This window comes from Sarcophilus harrisii, chromosome 4, assembly GCF_902635505.1.
Source record: "Sarcophilus harrisii chromosome 4, mSarHar1.11, whole genome shotgun sequence".
NCBI classification, from domain to species: Eukaryota; Metazoa; Chordata; class Mammalia; order Dasyuromorphia; family Dasyuridae; genus Sarcophilus; species Sarcophilus harrisii.
This window is the reverse complement of record NC_045429.1, coordinates 66,818,305-66,841,949: the sequence shown is the minus strand read 5'-3', so window position 1 is coordinate 66,841,949 and position 23,645 is coordinate 66,818,305. Positions and strand designations below refer to the sequence as shown.

At 36.5% G+C, this 23,645-nt stretch overlaps 1 protein-coding gene and 1 pseudogene across 11 annotated transcripts in view; both read right to left on the bottom strand.

Moving 5' to 3' along the window:
* Positions 1-23,645, bottom strand: part of RASAL2 (RAS protein activator like 2) — a 320,061-nt gene that overhangs the window by 60,803 nt on the left and 235,613 nt on the right. For 10 of the 11 annotated variants that reach the window (XM_031936941.1, XM_031936942.1, XM_031936943.1 and 7 more), the window contains one exon: positions 12,691-12,797. In XM_031936941.1, the coding sequence (XP_031792801.1) occupies positions 12,691-12,797 (107 nt within the window). Of the gene's footprint in view, positions 1-12,690; positions 12,798-13,569; positions 14,007-23,645 lie in introns of those variants that run through there. The other variant, XM_031936945.1, reaches the window with a different exon arrangement.
* On the bottom strand, positions 16,755-19,305 carry LOC111720406 (annotated as a pseudogene).

Below are 23,645 nucleotides of genomic sequence, written 5' to 3'. Positions count from 1 at the left end.
CTTCTAGCTTTGGATATTTGGTGAACCGGACAATCCTAATTGTTCAGTGTGAGAATTTTGAATAAATTTTTATAATGTAGAAAAAAGATATAGCAGAGCTGGAATAATTCAAATATGTTGGTGATATTATGAGAGTAGAAAGTCTGCAAAGGTCTGAACCACATAATACTTTCCTGGCTCTGAAGACACTCTTTTGAGAAAGTTAATTCCCTCAAGATGATTACTTTTTTTTAAAATTTTGTATTCTTGTCCCTTTACTCCTTATCCTTTGACACAAAATATTTCTGCTAAGACCTATCAAGAAAAAAAACAATAGGATGCTTTGAAATCCACAGTCATAACTACTTTAGCTGCACAGAGAGATGGGATAAAGAAAGTCCATTCACCATGATCATTTATGAATAACAACATGCCTCTAGTTTTCTTTTTTTATAGGCCATTAATCACATAATTAACTCCAAGTTATTAAATGATCCTCCTAACAAATATCTTAAATACCATAAATTAGCTTATAAATGAAGCATACTACAAATATCTCCTGATGAGGCGAGGGTGGTTTAAAATTTCAATGAAAGGAATAAAAAAATTTCACTAAATACAGACTTGGGCATTGTTTATGAAATAAGAACATGAGATATATGTATTTACATAAATATACATTATTCATTATGGGATGATTAAAAGTTTTAAAGACATAATCTCTATTTTGGGGACTATCTTTGTTTTAAGGGACATGAAACCAATTACTTTAAAATACAGTTGTTAAAAGGTTAAAAAAAAAAAAACCAAATCGAGAGACTAGAGATTAAGAACACCTATTTATTCAGAGGTGTTTATATGTGACACAAACAGACCTGAACCTTAGGAAGACAACATAAAAGGCCCAAGTTGAGAAAGAATTAGAGCAGAGTGGCTTGGGATATCAGTCAGCCCATCAACAAACCTTTTACTGTTTAGTATGTTCTAAGTATTGGGAATACAAATACAAATAGAAAGATAGTCCTTGCTCTCAAAGACTTTATATTCTAATATACAAAGACAACAAATGAAAATAAAAGTTGAAAAAAAGAGGGGAGATGAGAAAAACAGGAAGCTGTGCCAAGTACAAAACAGGGGCATATTAGAAAAAGTCCAGGAGAGCAGGCTGGAGAGGAATGAGACTTGATTGGCCTGAAGACATTCCTGAAATGGAAGTCTGGGATGAGACTGAAGAGATAGAAGATACTTTCCAGGGCTGGAGATAGAGACAGCATCAGGATGAAGGTTTAGGGAATGGTAGAAAGCTGTTAAAATAGTTCTGGTAAGAGAAGAGACCAAAGTAAGGAGGAATTTGTGTGAAGGTAGAGAGAAGTTATATACAAGAGATACTATAAAGTAAAAAAGATTTAGTGTTTGACTTTCTTTCTCCCCTCCCCTCCTTTTTCTTTCTCTCTCTGTCTTTCCTTTCTCTCTTCTCTCTCTGCCTCTGCCTCTGTCTCCTCTCTCTCTCTCTCTCTCTCTTTCAGTGGAGAGACTGTGAACCTGAGAGATCAGAAGGAAGCTGATTATGCCCTAAACAGTAAATAACAGGGTCATTCAGATGAGGGGTGAGTTTTAGGGAAAGATAATGTGTTTGTTTTGTTTTGGATATACTGAGTTTCAGATGTCTGCAGCACATTCAGTTTGAAATGTCCAATAAACAGCTGTGATGTGGGAAAGGAGCTCAGGAGAGACACTAAGTTGGATATATACATCTAGAAGTTGATTGTACAGAGACCTTTGAACTCATGGGAACTGATGAGATGACTAAGTGAGAGTATATAGAGGGGAAGGAGAAGAGTGCCCAGGAGGGAGCTTTAGGGAACACCAACATTTAGTGGCCATGAGATGGGTGATGAATTATTAATGTAGACTGGGTAGGAGAACCAGGAGAGATGTATCATAAAAACTCAAGGAAGGGAGAGTATCTAGAAGATGGTAGTCATAGAAGGTTCAAGAATGATAAAAAAAAAAATGATGAAAAAGTCATTCTATCTGGCCATTATTATTATAAAAATGATGCCAGAAGCCAAATTTTAGAAACTTGAGAAGAGAATGAGAAAAGAAGGAGGTATGATTTGTGACAAAAATCTTAGCTCTTAGAGAGTGTGGGGGAAAAGAATACTGTGGAAAAACTGAAGAGAAAGGGTTTGGAACAGCCTCTTTGGGAAATAGGATAGAGAATTTATCAGAAGAGTAAAATTATTATCTTCTTGTAATTATAGTCTAGTTGAAATTAGATAATTTTGTAGCAGACCTAATCAAGATCGTCGCATGACTTCTTCCAACCCTGTTTGTTCAGCAGTGTGACTAGAGTAGAAGAGGCAAATGATGGGAGCTATTCAGGGAAACAATTTGGCTAGGAAAGAAATAGTGATCTAACAGGAAAGCAATAGGCTTAAGAGTTGAAGATGGCATAGGGAGAAGAATGTGGTAGAGAAGGGGGAACAGCATGGTAAAGCAGAGATCCTGAAGGGAGGGAAGGAATTCCAGGAGATGGTGATCAGTAGGGAGATTCTTCAGAATTTTTGGTAATGGAACCAGAATATTGGTGGGGAATGATAACTCTAACCTATGCCCTTAATCCCTATTCCTTGTAACTTTAGACTCTCCAAATTAATAATCCTAAAGTTCTGACCTGATTTGTGTCTCTGGGGAGAGGTGGAAGGGTGGGGAGGCAGCATAGTAGAGAGAGCACTGGCATGGAGTCAGGAAGCCTACTCACTCACTACCAGCTGTTTGAGCCTGGGCAAGCCATATAACCCTTCTCAGCCTCAGTTTCCCTATCACAGGAACAGTAACTGCACTTGCTTCACAGGACTGGCATGAAGTCACAAAGAGGCAACATGTGAAGTGCTCTGCAAACATTTTACATTAATTATTATTACTATTAGTGAAGCAGAGAAAAGGAGCAGGTCCTGCGAAATGAGCAGATGCAGGAATGAACTAGGAGATTAGGGCACTCAAAGGGAAAAGGTCACTGCATATGGAGCTACAACACCTGGATTCTGGTTCTGATTGTGCCACTTACTAGCATTGTCTATGAAAAAGTCACTTAACATAGATAAATCTCAGTTTCCTCAGCAGTAAAGGACTAATAATGCTTATACTGCCTATTCCAGAGTTAAGAATCAAATAAAAGATATGAAGAGTTCTATATAAAACTTCATAGAATCAAAATGACTAATTGAGTGTAGATACCCAAACTAAATCTGGTTAAGAGGAGGGTAACTAGCTGCTCTTGATTCAATTCATTTCAAAAAGTGGAGCTTACATTCTACAGTCTACATAAACTGTGAGTATGTGTTCCTGTGTGCATGTAAATAAAGAATAATGACCAAATAAATGCAAAATCCTTTAGGGAGAAAGAAGGCATAAGGAAAGGTGCTTGAACTAAGTCTTAATAGAAGTCAGACATGACTCTTTTCAACAGCAAGGTGACTCAGGCCAGTTCCAATGGTCCTGTAATGAAGAGAACCCCCTGCATCCAGAGAGAGAATAATGGGGACTGAATGTGGCAGAGTGTAGGATACAAGCCCACCAATGGATAATAAAACCTGAAAGGCAACTTGGGGTTAAATTATGAAGGGTCTTAAAGAGCTGAAGTTTTAAAAAAAATTTTTATATCATAAAAGCAATAAAAAGCCACTAAAGTTTATGAAGTATTAATGAGAATCTCAGTGTCAGATTTGTACTTAAGAAAAAAAAATTACTTTTCTAGCTTATGTTGAAAATATATTGGAATGGTAGACCAATTAGGAGGTTAATGCAAATAGTTCAGGGGAGAGGTGATGGGAGCTTAAATCAAGATGGTGATTATATGACCAGTAAGGAGAGAACAAATTTGAGAGATACAGAAGAGGAAATGACAACATATTTGGCAAATTATTGAACACGTGGGGTTAGGAATGAGGAGTGGAGGATAATATTAGTCTGTGAACCTAGGGATCTGGAAGAAAAGTAATGTTCTTGACAGAAAATGGCAGATTCAAAAGAGAGATTGAGTTTGAGAGGAAATATAACAAGTTTGCTCTTGGAGATATTTAGTTTGTCATGTCTATGGGTTATCCATTTTGGAATGTCTAATACGCAGCTAAGAATCTGAGATTAGAGCTCAGGAGATAGTTTCAGGGTGGCTATACAAATCTGAAAATCATCTACATAAAGATAATTAAACCTATGGGATTTGCTGAGGTCATCAACTGAAATAGTGTCAAGAGAGAACAGAGTCCAGGAGGATGAAGGCTTGGTTTTAATGCAATTATTAAGTAGCTATTCTTTGACAGGTAATATGTTAGGCAAAGGAGATATAAAACCAAAAATCAAACAGGCTCTACAATCTAGGAGAGCAGGTTCTATCAATGGAGTAACATTTAAGTATATACTTACACTGCCTTTACCAGACATTTAATAGGTTACAAATTTTTTTAACCCAGATTTTCCCCTTTTTTGCATAAAATCAGCTTAAGAAATTTTGTAAAATGTTTTGCTATAAACTTAGTGAGCTGTATCTACACAATTTTCCTCAACTACCAATTTAGTAAATCTGTTCAAAATAAAGGAAATAAGGTTAGGCTAGTGCGATCTGTTCTTAATGAAGCTATAATGATTTTTTAATAATTGAATTCTAAATATACTAAATATAAATAAATAAGTGTAAGTACCTTCAGACACACACCGATTGTGTGATCCTGGGCAAATGAGTGCTTTAAGCAACTATGTAAGACTATAAGTTATCAATCTACATGGTAGAGAAATTTTCCTTTTGTAGAAAATTCCTTATACCAGTGACATCACAGATTTAGTATCTGGTCTGTATCTTGAATGGCCGGTTCAATGTAATTTGAAATGAGTTCTCCAGAGGAGTACCCCAGAGCTCATGCTGACTAACATCTTTAGGTACAGACTAAATCATTATCAAATTTTCAGATGACACAGATCTAGGGGGGATATACTACACCAAATAATAAGAATCAGGAACCAAAAAGATCGCAATAACCTAGAATTTTAGAATGAAAATTAATAAAGATGGATGGATGAATGAATGAATGAGTGAGTGAATAGAAGTTTCAGGAAATCAGGAATAATGGGCAGCCATGTCAAAGACAAATTTAAAATTGATGTCTAGGGAAAAAAAACATTCCAACAATTCAAACAATTCAAAAGCGTAATACTTAGTTGGGGAAGTAGAGGGAGGATTTTTCTTTCCTGAAGGTCTTTAAGCAAAGACTGGATGAAACATAGTGAAAATAATTTCTGAGTAAGGGCTAGACAAAATTACCTACAGAATTCCTTCTAACTGAAATTCTTTAGATTTTCCTCCATATGATGATACTTTATACACTTGAAAGGTATGATCCTACTAAGTCTTCTTTTCCTCTAGGATAAATAACCTAGTTTCTCACATGGATATTGGTCCTTTTATTACCCTGTTTCCACTACAATTTATAACTATCTATCCAAATCAAACACCTTTAAAATACTTTAGGACTATCAGCTTTTTATTCTAATCTCATTTTGGCTCATCTTTTTTTGAATGGGTTTAGATTCAGAATTGGGATTAGATTTAGAAATTATATAAAGGATAAATTTCTTGGTGCCTGGCACACAACAAGTGCTTAATATTTGTTACTATTATATTTTATATATAACATTAATAATCTGTCATGATACTCTATTCCATTAAGGTCCAGGAACCCAGTCGGGCCATTCCACATTTCCTCCCATTTGGGTACCTATCTTCAAAGGGCTGGCTTTGCTTACGTGCATTTCCATTGTGTCCCAGGTACCATCTTGGGCTATCTATAATCACGCAGATCCTGAAATTCCATTGTGCTCTAGGTAAGCACCCTTTCCAGTCATTTATCCCCCACAGGACTTGCCTTGCCTGAACTGTTCCGATGTATGTGTTCCAGGTATGCGGTTGGGCCATCTATAGTTACACAGGGCTTTCCTTGCCTCTATCAAACTCCAGCTACTCTCTCAGCCCACCTGTGTGGGTAAATAGGACTTGCCATGGGAAATCCACATCCCTCAATTCCCTCCCCTATCAAGTGCTTTTCAGCTACCCAAGGTTGCCTGATGCTTCCATGCAAGGATGAACTCCCATGGACAATGATAATCACCTGAACTTGTTCCTCAATCAATGAGGAACATACCCTGCCTAATCCAGTAAGCCTGAATTCCTGGTTGCCATTTTTAAAAAACCCTATTATCTCATCTGCCCTCTACTGCTTTCTGGTTCAATTTACCACCTGCCCTTCTCTCCCTGCATCCCATTTCTCAGTTGGTGCTCTCTAGAATGTGTGCTCCATAGGTAACAAACCGGGATTCATCTTAAACCTTTTACTTTCTTACTCCTTCCACCTTCTGGTGCCCAGTGAGACCTGGATAGTGTCTGATGGCAGCTTCTCCAGCACTGGTTTGGCTTTCATTTAAACTTCAGCTCACTGCTAAAGGTGAGAGAGTTGGTTTATGCCTTGCAACCCATTGCCATTTCCAGGCCTGGCCACTACTCCTGCATTTGAGATACCATCAATCCTTATTTATAACTCAGAAAGACTCTGGTATTCACTGTCTATATGCCCAGTCTTTCTCCTTCCTTCCTAAAGGAATTCAGTGCCATGGTCAAGTCAGTCATTGGTCCTTTCCAGCTGCTATCCTTAGACTCGATTCATCACACATATTAAAACTCCCTTAAATACCCCAACTTCCCAATTATTCACATTATTCATTTACCACGACCTATTTTTCCACTTCATCTCGGCTATACACAGAGACAGCCTTGATTGTCATCATACACAAATGTTCATGAACCATGAAATTTCCTCTATCGAATCCCAATCTACTATCATTCCACCTATCCCTCTTCTTGTAACTCCTTCATTACTACTGTGACCTCTACCCTCACTCTTTCCCGGGTCAGGCACATCTGGGAAACTCACTTCCCCACCTTGATCTCTTGGCAAATCAGTTCAACTTTACACTGCTTTTTTACCTTTTGAATCTCTTGTTCCTTTATCCTACTGAAGACTTTGCCATGCCAAAGTCCCACCTTCTATTACACCCTACCACATGCTGACTTCATATCTATTCACATATTGGTGAACAAAGGGGGGGGGGGGGGGAATGTCATGATATTATATTGACTGGATCTACTACAAGCTTATGTCATAAAATCTTAACTGGACCTCTAAAAGTAATCCTTTTAGATCTCCCTAACCTATTCACTCTCCCCCTTACCACAGCAGAATTGCCAAACTTTTTCATCTTTCTTTAAATCTTTCACGACTTTTTCCCTGCTCCTCTACCTTCCTTAGTTGAAGACCTTGCCTTCTACTTCACAGAAAATATTAAGGCCATCAGCAGACAGCTTTTCAGCTCTTACCATCTAACATTAATCAGATGCCTTCTCTCATTATCTCCTTTTCCCATTCCTGTTTCATACAAAGTAATGACCCTTCTCTTTGCCAAGGCAAATCCCTCTACATGGACAAATGATTCTGTTCCATTCTTTTTTTTCCTTTCCAGAAGTCTGCCCCTCTTTATCATTCCCGCAATCTTACTTACCTTTAATCTCTATCTAGTAGATATTTCCCAAATGTTTTTGAAGCTGTCCCTATCTCTTAGCTCCTCAAAACATCCTCACTTGATTGATCCATCCCACAAGTTAACGTCTAATTCCTCTGTCTGCACTAATTGCTTCTGTTTCCTTTTCTTTCACTCTTTTCTTAACTCTTGGCAGTCTGGCTTCCAACTTTATCATTCAACTTGAAACTATTCTCTTTAAATCTATTGATGACTGCTTAATTGCCAAATCTAATGCTTTTTCTCAATACTCATACTTTTCGCCCTCTTTGCAGCCTTAGACACTATTATCATCCTTTTTTCTTTGATATTCTCTGTGATCACTCTTTCTTTGTTTCCTTTGCTGGATCTTTATGCACATTATGCCCATAAACTATGATTAAGACTCTCAAGGCTTCACTTAGTAATCTCATCAGCTCCAACAGTTTCAATTATCATCCCTATACATATGATTCTCAGTTCTATTTATTCAGTCCTAACTTCTCTTGACCTCCATCTCCCATCTTGAACTAGATGTTTCATAGATATATCCAAAACTGAACTTGTTATATTTTCCTTCAAACCTTCTCCTCTTTCTACATTTCCTATTATTGTCAAGGGTGCCCCCATACTTCCAGTCATTCAGGCTTGTAACTTAGACAACATAATTCCTTATTCTCTCTCACACACACCCATGCAATCAGCTGCCAAGTCCAATCGTCTGTGTCTTTGTCCTGTCTCTCACACATGGCTACCCTTCCCCTCTGATACTGCCGCCCTCATGCCTAGACTACTCAGATAGACTGCTGGTTGGTCTCTCTCTGTTGCAGTCCATCCTCCACCATTTTGCCAAATGACTTTCTAAAGCATAGGTCTGACCACCGTGGATCTCCTTCTGCCATTCAATCAACTCCAATAGTGCTCTATTACCTTTAAGATCAAATATGAAATCCTTTTTAACTTTTGGTGTAGGAGTTGTGATCTGGGATGATGATGGTATAAAGATGAATAAGTTGTATCAATAATATAGAAAAGTTCATGCCATGACATATGGTAGCTCTTATATTATTTGGTTTATTTATTAAGTGGAAAAGAATTATTTTAATATGTAGCTCAATGAAGCCAACTATATGTAGTTGTACTGCCTATCAAGTCTGTCATAATACCTTTCATTAGGTACAAATTTTTGTCAAAAGAATGATTTCCAAACAGGGCTAATTTCATTCAGCCTCTTAATTTTATTCCCAGAGAATCTGAAAGTTACATAAGGGGAGATGCAGAGCACATTTTATGAGTTTATCACTGACTCCCCTTTTAGAAAATCTGCTGAGTGGTCAACCTGCATACAAACAACAAAAGTGCAGACCTGCTAATGTCTTTTCCTAATTCTCACCTCTGCTTCTACAAAGTGGAAAACAAGAATTACTAAAAAGCTAACTATTTTCTTTGTGAGATTAGACCCTTAAAGGCTAAATGTCTGACATCTTATGGTTTTAGTTTAGTTTTTATATAATTAAACTACCCACTACAGAATTCCATCAGTCATGATATATCCAATTAAGCTTCATGTCTCAGTAAGACAGTAAGAATACATTAGACAATTTATTTCTGACGTGAAACAATTACACTAATCATATTGTTGCTTATCATATATATACACACATATATTGTGTATATATGTGTGTATTTTCACAAAAAGATATATATACACATACACATCTATATCTATAGGGAGAGATAGATACAGGTATCTATATTAGATATACATTTTGGTCACAGATACAAAATGATATTTAACTAGTTTAGATTTAGACCATTTTGGAAATATTCACACCACTTGCCAGAAGTATCTAAATTGCTTCACTTATCTGGCAGTTTTAATGGAAGAAAACAAAAAATTCAGAGTCAGAAGGGATCATATTGTTTTACAGATGAGACAAATGAGTTAGAATAGCAGAAATGATTTGGCAAAGATTATACAACAAATCAGTAGTAAAGCTGAGAGAGGAATAAAGTTTTCTGACTTCCAGTAATCCTAGTGGGAATACTTGGACAACATTTTTCCCATTTAAATGAATTTTCCAGATAACAGAAAGTTTGTACTGTTAAATGTTCTTTTCTTTTACAATTTTTGATGGAAATATTTCTAAAATTTATTATACACCTCTATTTTCTTAGAACACACCTTTATTTTATACTGTTTTAACCCAATGATGTCCTGAAGGGCCATTAAGATACTGGTCTTTGTCATTCTGCTAAATGTATTTAGACTTCTTTGCTTATATAGTTCTCTATGTTTTATTTTTCTGATATTTTCATTCTTTTGCTGTCAGCTGTCAGTTTTTGCTACTCTCAGTGTCTGCTATTTTATTTTATATATAATTGTCTGGACAGAGGTCTGAGAGTGATTTGGCCCCTTTTACAGCTCCAGAAATGTGTATTTTGTAATGGCTAATTGCAGTTCACAGATCTTTTTGTATATTTTTAGGTTTGTAGTTTAGTTCTGAATGACTGAAGTTGTCAGAAATCTCCCAATAAGATAAGTAGATTATTATTACACCTCCAACAAATATAGATATTATCACATTTTACCATGTCCATTTCATTTTAAAAATAAAACTTCAGTTGTCTGCAAACTTTGTTGTTGAAATATAAATAACTCAGTTCCAATTGAAAGGATACAGATATATAGACTTTAGACTTCATATCTTATTGATTCTAAAGTTGTCATTAAAAATTTTTTGGGGGGTGGTAATGGTGAGGAGGGAAGCCTTCTCCATACTGTGATTTTTATTTTTGAAGTTGAGAAGTCAACATTTTATCCTAGCATTCTTTCTGTAATTCAATATAAACTGGTTCTTTTTGATCAGCATAAACATTTAACTTTAACAATCCTTCAAAACACTCACGTATTCATGCACGTACATACATACACATACACACACAGGTTTGTTTTCTGTTTTAAGCAGGATGATATTAGCAAAGGTAGAAAGGGAAAAATATTCTTTCAATTATTAAAATATTAGAAATGAAAGGAGATAAAGGGTGCTAAAGAAGTAATGAAATAATGTACCTCTGTAACAGAGAAAACAAGATAATCTTTTAAAAATAACCTTTTAAAAGTAGGAAAAAATCTTTCAGAGCTCCAAATTTTTGTCCTAAACTGAGGAACAAATATTATACCTGCCCCTGTACTAACTATTTTTTTAAGTTGTGAAAATATTAAAGATAAACAGGTGTTCCAATCATAGTTTATAATATGTCTCTGGGGAGCAAAAGAAATGGTGCTCTTAGGGAAACATATTGATGATTCCTAACTAAAATAATACCAGTTTTACTGTGAAAATTCATTAACAAGGACTGGGTTATTTTAGTACTGGCATTAATATCTCAATTTACATAGGGCATTAGTGTTTATAGAAGTACTTTCTCCACATCCCTCTGAGACAAGCAATGCACATATTGTTATTCCTATTGTTCAAATGAAGAAAACTTGGTTTTAAAGGGCTAATCAATGTCCCCAGTCAGAATTCAAATTCAGGTCACCTGACCCCATTTCTATCATATTATGTTGTCTCTCAACTTGTATATAAAAATCTGTGCCACTAACTTGGCAACACTGAAAATGATCCCAATCTTTTAAATATTCTTTTATTAACAATAAAAGCAACACAATACCACTACTGACTCAAATAAACAACTGGTTTTATTTCTGAATGGTAAAAATTTCTATTTTGCAGCAATGCTACTTATTTGTCTCTCTATATGGTAGAAAAAAAATAAACTGAATTGAAATGATGTGCTCTCTGGATTATGCTACCAGGTCCCAGGTGTCTTCTCACTCTGGAACTTCCCTTAGTGTCTGTGGCCTTCTCATGCCAGAACATCCCTTCATCCTTAGGGTTCCCTTCTATTCCTCTTGGAACCTATATTTTGAGAAGTTCCTCTCCAGCCATCCTTCATTCCTCTCCTGGTTCTGATTTTCTGGATTTTACCCCCAAGAGCATTACACAACAGATAACTCTCTTCTGTTTATACCCACTTCCCAGCTCCCTTTTATGTGTAGTCTTTTCTCATTAATATGTAAACTCCTAGAAGGTTAGGATTTGTTTACATTTCTATCCCTAGCATTTAACGCAATGTCAAATACTAAGTGATAAATGTGTTTATTGACTGACAGACTGGTATACTTCTGGCCCAGAAACAGGAAGACAACTGGTTTTTAAAGTTCAGGCCAATATTTAAAATCAATGAGTTTAAATTTCCACCTAAAAATTCTCCTTAATCCAGCTTCTCTTTTTGTAGCACACACAAAAAACTCTAGTGTAAAATATTTAGTTAATATTGAATCAGTCATAATAACTCATTTCTATATAGTGTTTTATAGGAACTTTCCTCACAACAACCCTGTGATGTTGATGATGTAAGAATTTTTATCCCCATTTTGTAGATGAGGAAATTACAGCTCTGAGAATTCCAGTGACTTGCCTAAAAATCATTCATCTGGTAAATGTCAGACTTAGAACTTGAACCCAAGTTTCCAGGTCCATTATATCACACTGTTTCTAATCAATTCAGTTAGTTATTTTCTCTGTAGGCATTCCTCCAGAACTTCATAATGGACAAAAAGTTGTTTATAACATTAAAAAATGGCTTAAGCAAAACAAATGACAAAGACTCAGAGAATTCTGCTTTCAAATCCCAATTCTGTCCCAATTTGCCACATGGCTTTGACATCTTCACTGTGTCTATTCTAGTTCTGTGAAACAGTTTCACCAATCTTCTCAGTTGTGGTAGGCAATGGCAAATTAAAATAATAAAACATCAATGTGCAAAGAAAAAAAAAGTAGGAAAAAACCTAATATCAATTGTAGTGATTTTGACATGTTATAAGTCAAACAATGTTCCTTTAAACATAAAAACTGCATGCAGAGGTAAGTTAGATATAATAAAGCTAATTTCTTAAATTGATAACTTTAATACTAGAATTTAAGAGGGGATTATTATACTTTAATGATTTGAGAACATAGGTTGTATTCCTTGCCTCCAAAAATGGAAATAAGCAAAAATAAAGTTGTCTCCTTAAGAAAGGTAGTAAAGACTTACTGGTACTTTGAATGGTGAAGTATTTGCAGCATCCATGGAGTTAGGTTTCTCTGATGTGCTGGTCCCTGAGATGCTCCGTCTTCGTGGGGACCTTTCTGCTGGCACCTCTGAAAAGAGCCAAAGTGAAGAAACTATCAAGACTTTTCCCTCCTTTGATAAAAGTATAAAACATTTTTCTCACAAATGCTTAAAAACTACATTCTGTGTGTGTGTGTGTGTATATATATATATATATAATTTGTTCACTGCTTATACTATCAAGATTCTTGGTCAGATTAAAATTAGGCCAAAATTAGGGATGTGGCTTATCATAATATAAATAAATCTATAACAAAATGTAGATAAATTGTTCCCTGTCAGTTATACTCAGTATACTAAACACATAATCTACATCTCTCAATGTATTTATATGGTCTATCTATTTAGCAATGTAGGAGAGTTATGTGAATCAAATGGAACTGCTAATAGCATGAGAAAAAAAAATTAAGTCCAGTGTGGATATGATTTGGTGATATTTGGCAGAAAGGTCAAAGTTCATTATCATGCACATAAAATGATTCACTAGAGTGTAAATCAAAAGACAAGAAGGCTGAAAGCAGCAGCTTGGTTTTAAAATCACATATATGCCTATGCAGATATAAAAATAGATCAGTTTCTCCTGGTTCTCTCAATATGACCTTACTTAAGATCTCTGACTATGATATCCTAAATCTATGTAAACTGACTTATTAAACTCCAATCTTTGCAGAAGATATGTTATCAAATTTAATTCAAGTATAATATGCTAAGATGTACTATTTTTAGATTTTTTTTTTTTTTGGTAATCATATATCTATGCACATATATACACACACCCAAGAGAGATATACTTATTTATACCTTTATCACAACTGCTTCCCATCTCCAGTTCAACTGACAGACTTAAAGGAATCCAGCTTCTCAGATAACATTAGACTTTCTCAACATGGATAAGAAAAAAAAAATCACATCCTAAAAACATTGTCCTGTGTTATCTTCTGGATCTTAAAAAAAGGGAGTAAATTCTTATTCCGGAGGCTGACATTTTGACTCCTGCTGTTCTCCCTTTAAAAGACAGATGCAGCTTAAACTTCCATTTCTGGCCTCCTGGCCCTTGGGATCCGTGCTACTTCCACTTAAGAGAAAGCCGGTTTTTCCTCTTGCTCCCTCTCTTTTCTTGCTCTTCCCCCTCCCTTTCTACAGCTTGCAGAGAACGCCGCGAGAAGAAACACACAGGACTGCAGCTATTCAATCAATCGTTCCAACTGCATATCCTCATTAGTTACTTTCAGGCTATTAAGATACCCAACTGCCAATGCTTCCCCAATTACAGAAAATTTCATTATATTATCCTGATCTGCAGCAATAACAAACATTTACTGAAATTTATGACCAGTTGATGCCAAGAAAACATCATTTTATACTGACACTGTAATGCACATAAATCAACACTCCTCCAACCTCACCCCTCCTCTTATTTCCCCCCTCCCCCATTCCCCCTATGCACCCCTTGGGAACGTTTGACCAGTAACTTCTGGCATATTGGACACTGATATCTCCAGTACTATAAAATCTCTTCTCTAAACTATATTAAAACTCAGCTGAAGCCAAAATGCCAGAGCCCTAATTTACGAGCATAATAGATGCCTACAGAATGATGAAATTCCACAGTATTATAAAATTATGATCAACTGCTAGTCTTCCAACTTGCCATAGGCTAACCATCAGACATTAAATAAGAGTTAATACAGTGATCTATTTTCAAAATTCAGAGTATACAGATTACTAGCAAGCTCTGAAAAACAGCAGTATAATTATTGAAAATTTGTGGACATGGTGCAAAACACTGGATATAAACTAATCAGCTTGTCAAAGCACACTCAATAAAATGAATCTCAGACTTCAGGACCATGACTCAGCCCACCAACTTAAGCACTTAGTATAAGACAAATGAAGATATTAGAGGTAGAAGAGTAAGGGGTAGGGAAATCTCACAGAACTGATGCTTCCTGTGATAACTGCCTGAAATGGTAGGTGATATTTGGACACAAATCATACTTAGTAGAAATCAAATGTTAAGCTGATCTCTTGAGCATTCTTGGGATAAAGTGAAGTTTCAGTTCATTAGACTTATCTTTACAAAAAAAAAAAAAAAGGGAGAAAAAAAAAACTGCTTTTAACAAAAAGAAAAAATGATGTAATACACATTCTTTAAAAAAAAAAATCTCATTCTTTTTCTAATGATAACAAGAATAACTCAATTCCATGTTTTCTAGTTATACTTTTCCGCAACAGCAACATGTACAAGAAAACATTAACTGTATTTGTGTCAAGATATTAAAATCAAGATATTAAAATAAAATGTCAAGATTTAAAATCACTCTGACTAAATAAGAACCTCTATTTCAAACTCCAACAAAGCAGGAAGTTGAGCATTTCCAACTTTCCAGAGTAGTGGTAGTTCAATGTCATGAAATAGTCACAACTGTCTTAAACTACAGATTTTAGTTTGGATTTCAATGGAGAAGAAAAGCTAGATTATTCTGTAATTTTTAACAATTCTAGCTAAATTGGGTGAAGAGGGAAAATTGGTTAGACTTATACAAAGGATACTAAGAAAGAAGTCCACATTATTTTTCTTTCCTTGCCCCAAAAGTTAACATGACAACTTATCTTGAGTAGCCAGTAGGAGATCTCCTTCAACCTTTGAAACACTTAAAAAGTTTCTTCATTTTTTCAGAAGATACAAACTAGACAATAGAAAGTCTTCAGAGAAACAGCATTCACTCTTTAAGAATAAGCAACATCCACTTTGAAATGAAGTAGAGCAGCATCAGCAAGAACACATTAGCAACCTGCTGGATCAGTCACGGACTAAAGTACAGGGTTGCATATTAAATTGGCCCAGCTACCTTTAACTTCAAATCCACAAGCAGAAAGGAAAGCTGCTGCTATGCTCTTAAAGCTGTGTTTTTGCTGAGTCGGAAAGAAAATCTATACCATCTCCACTAGGCCAAAATTAGATAGTTGCCTTGTCTCGCCTCCCTCATGCTCTATACTACCATTGCATTATTTTCACCTGCTGTAAAATCAATGTACCTTTCATAGTCACAGTATTAAATTACAGTCATTTTGTGCATACTTCACTCTCAGATGCTGAGGCAATAAACAAATAATATTGTCTCAGTGGATATATAAAAGTCCGAAACTTCTTTTATTCAACCTCAGCGGGGAAAAGGGGGGGAAGGAGAGGGAGGGATTGTGTGTGTGTGTGTGTGTGTGTATGTGTATATTTACACACACACATACACGCATGGATATATATTTTTATATATACACACACATATGTATTTTCTCCTCTCCCCATTTTTGTACTGAAGTGGAAAAAAAAAGTAGGTGGCCTGACGGGGACAGTTTGAACTTATGTCTTCATTTTTTTCAGTACAAAATGCAAACCAGATAAGGTGACAACTTACAAAAATGTTAGAAAATTTTAAACACCCCTCTAAGTAGGATAATGTATTGTACCAAATAGAGAATAGAGAACAGAATACAGAAATTAAAAGAACTAGAATCTTTGCTTCACTCTTCCACCTACTCTTTCTTCATTGGCTTTTCCTACTGAAAGTGGTATACTAAGAGTAGCCACTTAAAGACTTCATGGGCATTGTGAGGATTAATGATATTATACTTGTGAAACAATAAGAGCTTTCTGGAAGAAAGTAGCCCTCTATATCCCAAGTGTATTACTAAAATGGGATTTCTTCAAGATGAACATTCATCTCCCACTTCTTTTAGAAGTTGGATATCAGTGTTATTATGCTTTTTCTTTGACAACTGTCATAAAAAGAAAATGACAAATGGACAATTACTGGGACAATGACAGTAATAGTGGAAGATCTGTCCATATACTAGACAAATGCCAGCCTTTCCCTCAGAATCCAATCATGATGTTCATTCCATTCAATTGTGAAACAAACAAACAAAAAAAGATTTCTAAATTTTTTAAAAGAAAATATTCTTTAGTTGGCAATGCTGGCTCTGTGATTTTTATTCTCCCCTTGGAGAACACTATGGAATTTTTTTTTTTTTTAAAGTGGGAGTTAATCTGTCAGAAGTGAAGCACACAAAAGAACTTACTAATGCCATAATGAATGGGAGGTGAGACAGGGAGGGAAGTTAAAAATTTTGCTCCTGCTCTTGATACTATCTTGTTTAGAACAACAAAGAGCATACATTCTTTGAAAACAGGGACTGTTGAAATATATATATATTCCCACTGTCTAGCACAACACTTGGCAAATAGTAGGAGCTTGATAAATATTTGCTGATTGATGTATAGGTGTTTTAAGCTCCAGCAGATAGAAGGCTCTAGATACCTCACAGGTAGATTTTATTCTCTAAGAATTGCATTTCCATTTGTTTATAGTATTAAGAAAGTATAATGTTATTTATTCTTCTTTCCCTGCACAAATTCAAGTATTCAGAATGTCGAGATTTGCCTACTAGCTTAAATATTAATCTTCAAACTGCCACTGCCTTGGCAACAGATTTGAGTCCTTCAATTTTTGTAAAGTTATGTGGAATGCTCTTTTCTTCTGAACCTCTTCAATGAAAGGTCCAGAAGAAGCACTTCTAGTTGCTCCTCCTCTTGGAAACTATCTCCCCTGGGCACGCTTCCTGGCATGTTCCTTGTACTCTGGCATAGCGTAACAATGATGCAGTTGCAGACCTTCTCTAATTTTTTCTGGTGATGCTCAAATTTTTCCTCCTCAGCAGTCTGCTTCTTATCCAGCCAGTTGATTATTTCATTACATTTGTCAGAGGTCTTCTGTTTGTCTTTATCACCAATTCTATCTTGCAGTTTCTTGTCCTCTATGGAAGTTTTCATGTTGAAAGCGTAAAGAGTCAAAAGAGAACTTGGAAGACACCTTGCCTCTATGCCTTATATTTATCAGCTTCCTGGACCATACCTTCAATGTATTTGCTCAGATGACTTTTTTCATGGATTATGATCTTATTCTCCTTGTCTGAGCTCTTGTCTACAGCAGAAACACTGAGGATGTCATTTGCTTCAATGTCAAATGTACGGGGGGATTTCTGTGATCTCAAACTTGCTCTCTCACCTTTGTAAATCTGAAAAAGTACACTGGGCTGGTTGTATGAATAGGTGGTAAGGGTCTGTGTCTGCCTGGTGGGGATGGTGGTAGTACATTTGATCAGAACTGTTATAATTCTACCAACAATTTCAATTCCAAGGGAAAGGGAGTGACACCCCAAAACAGCAAGTCCTGCCCATTTCACGATTTATCTCCAGACAAGATGGCAGCCTGAACAGTTGCCCCAAAGCTCATAGCTTCAGTAGGATTAATACTCTTGTTGAGCTCCTTTCCATTGAGGAAGTACTGCAGAACTTTCTGGATTTGAGGGATCCAAGTAGAATCAGCCACCAAGATGATGTCATGAATCTGTCATTTATCTAGTGTGGCATCTCTTAGGGCCTTTCCCCACAAGATCCAGTGTGCCACAAAGAGGTCAGCATTCAGTTCTTTAAAATGGGCTTGGGTAATAAGAGGTACAGAAGTCAAAACCTTTATAGGAGTCAATCTCACTGCTGGATGTTGGAAGAGATGATGCTCTTTTCGCATTCCCAAGTGGTGCACGAACAGCAGACAGCCTTTTGTTCTCACTACGTCCTCCTTGTGCTTTCATTTGAACTTAGCAACAACACAGTTCTCCCTCCCCAGGTGGGTGCTCCCCCTCCCCCCGTAGACTTGATTTCAAAGATGCAATCTCCAAACACTGCCTCCCAACACCATTCTTTTGTCGCCAACTTTTTTGTCCAAATCATCAGCAATGGCAGCAGCAGTTGGCTCCCTGATGAGCTGAAGCACCCTGAGGCCAGGGATGGTTTGAACATTTTGGAGACCTGACACTGGGAACTGCTAAAGAAGGCTGGCACTATGACAATACCATCAGTGATGGTCTTCCCAAGGCTAACTTTAGCAATTTCTTTCATCTTGGTCAAGACCATAAAAGACACTTCTGGATGGAAAATTCTGGTCTCCCCTGCTCGCTCTACTTCAGCCTCTCTGCCTCAGCTGCCTTCCTGTCTGACTGCATAATCAAACATGTGACCAAGTGGCATTTGGTCTCCAAAGACTATGTTGGTGGGGCTCACTGCAGGATATGTCGGCGAAAGCGAGGGAGTGTGGGGAGGTTCTGTGTCCTTGGTCATTGGAGAGGATCTCCACTTTTCCAAATTAAAAGGTACCCCCCCCCAGGAATTAGAGGTGCCAATGCCAACTGCAGGTCCCTCTGACAAGGCTGCCTGGGTGGCAGAGGGCACAGCTGGCTACTGTCAGAGAAGAAGGGCTGCTGCTATGCCAAGGCAACCCCCATTGTTCTTCACAAAGATATTCACAGAACCACCAAATTTTAGAGAAGGAAAGAACCTCAGCAGCAATATAGTCCAATATACACCTGAAAAAAAGACTTCCTGAACCACTACCTCCCAGGGCAGCCCTTTTCACTTTGGGGCAATTTGGGGAATAAAAGAATATTTATGGAAATATATATAGAAGAATTGTACATGTTTAAAATACATTGGATCACTTGCTATCTAGGGGAGGAGGTGGGGAGTGGGGAGGAAAAAAATTAGAACACAAGGTTTTGTAAGGGTGGATGTTGAAAATTATCCATGTATATATTTTGAAAATGAAAAGCTTTAATTAAAAAAAATACTTCTTATGTATGTGAGTCCTTTAAACACTCAAAGAGAGTCATCATATCCCTTTCTTCTTGAGGACAAATATCTCCCATTTCTTCAAATGGATCCTCACAGGCTACAGACAGAAGACACTTCACCATTCTGGTTGCCCCATTTTCTATGCTCTTCAACTCATGAATGACCTTTGCAAACTGTGGCTCCCACAATAGAACACAATTACAAGAAAAAGTAACAGATAATTCCTGAATCTCTTTCTATCTTAATGTTTTCTAAAAGAGACATAGCTCATTCAAAACCACCCTCTACAACACTGACTAGTAAGGAATAACCTATACAACAAACATCAAACTAAAGGATCCTAGTAAGTTAACTTTGACAACCATTTCTATAATAGTTAGCTTTCAGAGAAAATTCTTTCAAAGTCCTTATATTGCTGAAGTTCAAAACCAGACCAGCTTTATCTATCTGCCCACCTCAACTTCCCTTAACAACCATGAAGAAAAAGAGCACTGTGATAGAAAACTCATGCTATTAGAATATCCAAATTCTGTAGTTAATTCATTCAATATTCTCCTTTATTAGTGAACAGATATTCTATGAAACAAGGGGTTTCATAAATAATTTAAATCTCAGACTGACACTTTTTTTTAATTGTTAAAGCTTTTTATTTTTCAAAACATATGCGTGGACAATTCTTCAACATTAGCCCTTGCAAAACCCTGTGTTCCAATTTTCTCCACCTTCCCCCATGCCCTCCCTTAGATGACAAGTAGTCCAATATATGTTAAACATGGTAGAAATATATGTTAAATCCAATACATGCATGCATATTCATACCGCACAAGAAAAAAGGAGAAGCAAAATAAAATGCAAGCAAACAACAACAGAGTGAAAGTGCTATGTGGTAAGTCACATTCAGTTCTCATGGTCCTCTCTCTGGGTATAGCTGATTCTCTTCATCACTGAACAACTGGAACTGGTTTGAATCATCTCATTGTTGAAAAGAGCCACATCCAACAGATCATTGTATTGTAAAACAAGATTTTGTTGCCATGTACAACGATCTTCTGGTTCTGTTCATTTCACTTAGCATCATCAGTTCATGTAAGTCTCTTCAGGCCTCTCTGAAATCATCTTGTTGATCAGTTCTTACAGAACAATAATATTCCATAACATTCATATACCATAGCTTACTCAGCCATTCTCCAACTGATGGGCATCCACTCAGTTTCCAGTTTCTTGCCACAAACATTCTTGCACGTACATGTCCCTTTCCCTTCTTTAAGATCTCTTTGGGGTATAAGCCCAGTAGTAACACTGCTGGATCAAAGGGTATGCACAGTTTGATAACTTTTTGAGCATAGTTCCAGCTTGCTCTCCAGAATGGTTGGATTTATTTACAATTCCACCAACAATGTATTAGTGAAGCTGACATCTTCTTTGACCTACATCATTCTTAGTATAAGATTTTCAACATTTCAGCACATGGGCATATACTTTCTTTCTTTTTTCTTTTCTTATGAGGTGGTTGGGATTAAGGGCTCTCACAGCCAGGACCTGTTAAGTGTCTGAGGCCACATTTGAACTCAGGTCCTCCTGACTTCAGTATTGGTGCTCTATTTATTGCGCCATCTAGCTGCCCCTATACTTTCTCTTGTCATTTTTGAACTTATTTATTTGTATGTGACTCAATTCCTTTAAGAGCCTCCAAATTTTTTTTTCATAGATTGCATTTCATGTTACTTTTGTATTGCCTATAAAATCCAACACAATGCTAACTATGCACAGAATGGACCCCAAAAAACCTCTTAAATGGAATTCAATTAAAAGAACTATTCATGCAAATTAAGACAACTCTAAGATACCACTACACACCTGTCAGATTGGCTAAGATGACAGGAAAAAATAATGATGATTGTTGGAGGGGATGTGGGAAAACTGGGACATTGATGCATTGTTGGTGGAGTTGTGAACGAATCCAACCATTTTGGAGAGTAGTTTGGAACTATGCTCAAAAAGTTATCAAACTGTGCATACCCTTTGATCCAGCAGTGTTACTACTGGGATTATATCCCAAAGAGATTATAAAGAAGGGAAAGGGACCTGTATGTGCACGAATGTTTGTGGCAGCCCTTTTTGTAGTGGCTAGAAACTGGAAACTGAATGGATGTCCATCAGTTGGAGAATGGCTGAATAAATTGTGGTATATGAAAATTATGGAATATTACTGTTCTGTAAGAAATGACCAACAGGATGATTTCAGAAAGGCCTGGAGAGACTTACACGAACTGATGCTGAGTGAAATGAGCAGGACCAGGAGATCATTATATACTTCAACAACAATACTAGATGATGACCCAGTTCTGATGGATCAGGCCATCCTCAGCAACGAGATCAACCAAATCATTTCTAATGGAGCAGTAATGAACTGAACTAGCTATGCCCAGAAAAAGAACTCTGGGAGATGACTAAAAACCATTACATTGAATTCCCAATCCCTATATTTATGCACACCTGCATTTTTGATTTCCTTCACAAGCTAATTGTACAATATTTCAGAGTCTGATTCTTTTTGTACAGCAAAATAACGTTTTGGTCATGTATACTTATTGTGTATCTAATTTATATTTTAATGTATTTAACATCTACTGGTCATCCTGCCATCTGGGGGAGGGGGTGGGGGTGTAAGAGGTAAAAAATTGCAACAAGAGGTTTGGCAATTGTTAATGCTGTAAAGTTACCCATGGATATATCCTGTAAATAAAAGGCTATTAAATAAATTTAAAAAAAAAAGTACTATTCATGAATTCATATTCTTCAGCTAAATGAATACTGCCAATTTTTCAATGATTTTCAGATACATTAAATGGCTTATAATGATGGTAATCCTTTAATAGTCATTGACCAAAGGTGTAATTGTACATGCTCTTGTGAGAGTACATAGAACTGATAATACTCGCCATCATTTTCTTCTGAGTGGTTCTAACTGAACGTACTGTTAAATCTGGGAGAAGAATCAAGAAAGTTACTGATGATGATAAAAAACAGAATAGAAAGTCCTAAGAAGTTTTTAAAATTTGTCAAACAGGAGTGGTACTTACTTCTAACATGTTATCTACAGAAAGATCTGAAATCGGGAAGCCCCGAGTTCAAATTTTGACCTCAGATACTCACAAGCTGTCAAATGAACCAAGTCACCTAAGCATAGTTTGCTTCAACGTTCTCTTATATAAAATGGGAATAATAATAAAAGCATCTACCTCTTCCAAGATTTTTGTGGAGAGCAAGTGTATTTGGCAAACATCTAAGTACTGTGTGAATGCTAGCTGCTATTATTATAAGTACTACTTATTCACAGCCAGTCTCTAGTCTCCCCTCTCCCTCCCTCCCTCCTTCCTTCTCTCTCTCTCTCTCTCTCTCTCTCTCTCTCTCTCTCATATTCAGCATTAAGAACTTATCTTAGAAAGTTACAGTTCTTTAATCATACTAAAAATACAAAATAATGTTTTGTTAAATTATATCGAACACAAATTATTTAGAAAGAAAAATCACACAATTTCCATTAATTTGAAAATGAGATTAAAAACCATTTAAAAATAAACATTGAGGTTTTGAACAGTTAAATAGAGACAAAGACAGAAAGTAGTGTTTCGGGTACTTGAGAAATTTTGTCTATGAAGAAAAGCTCATTCCCTTTTTTTTGATGTATTCAATATTCTAGATTTAAAAAAAAAAAACTGTCTCCTTTACTAACTCTGGCTTTACTAGTGTGTGCACCTGATAATGACTTACAAAGAAATATTTTCATTTTTCAAGTCAAAGGAGAAATTAAATTCTGAGAAGTTCTCATCTCTATAAAAGCCTGGAGTAGAAAATGGTAAAAGAGGCAGTAAGAAGAATACTATATTTGTAGTCCCAGGAACCATGCTCATATCCTAGCTCTGTGGCTTCAATCAAGTCATACAGGGCAGTTAGGTGATGGAGTGGATAGAATACTGGGCCTAGAGTCAGGAACATCTGAATTCTAATGTGGTCTCGGACACTCACTAGCTGTGTGACCCTGGGCAGGTCATAGAACCTCTGTGACCTTAATCCACTGGAGAAAGAAATGGCAAACCACTCCTGTGTCTCTGCCAAGTCCATACATATGGACTGTATGGCCCAAAGGGTCATGAGGAATCAGAGATGACTAAATGACACAACAACA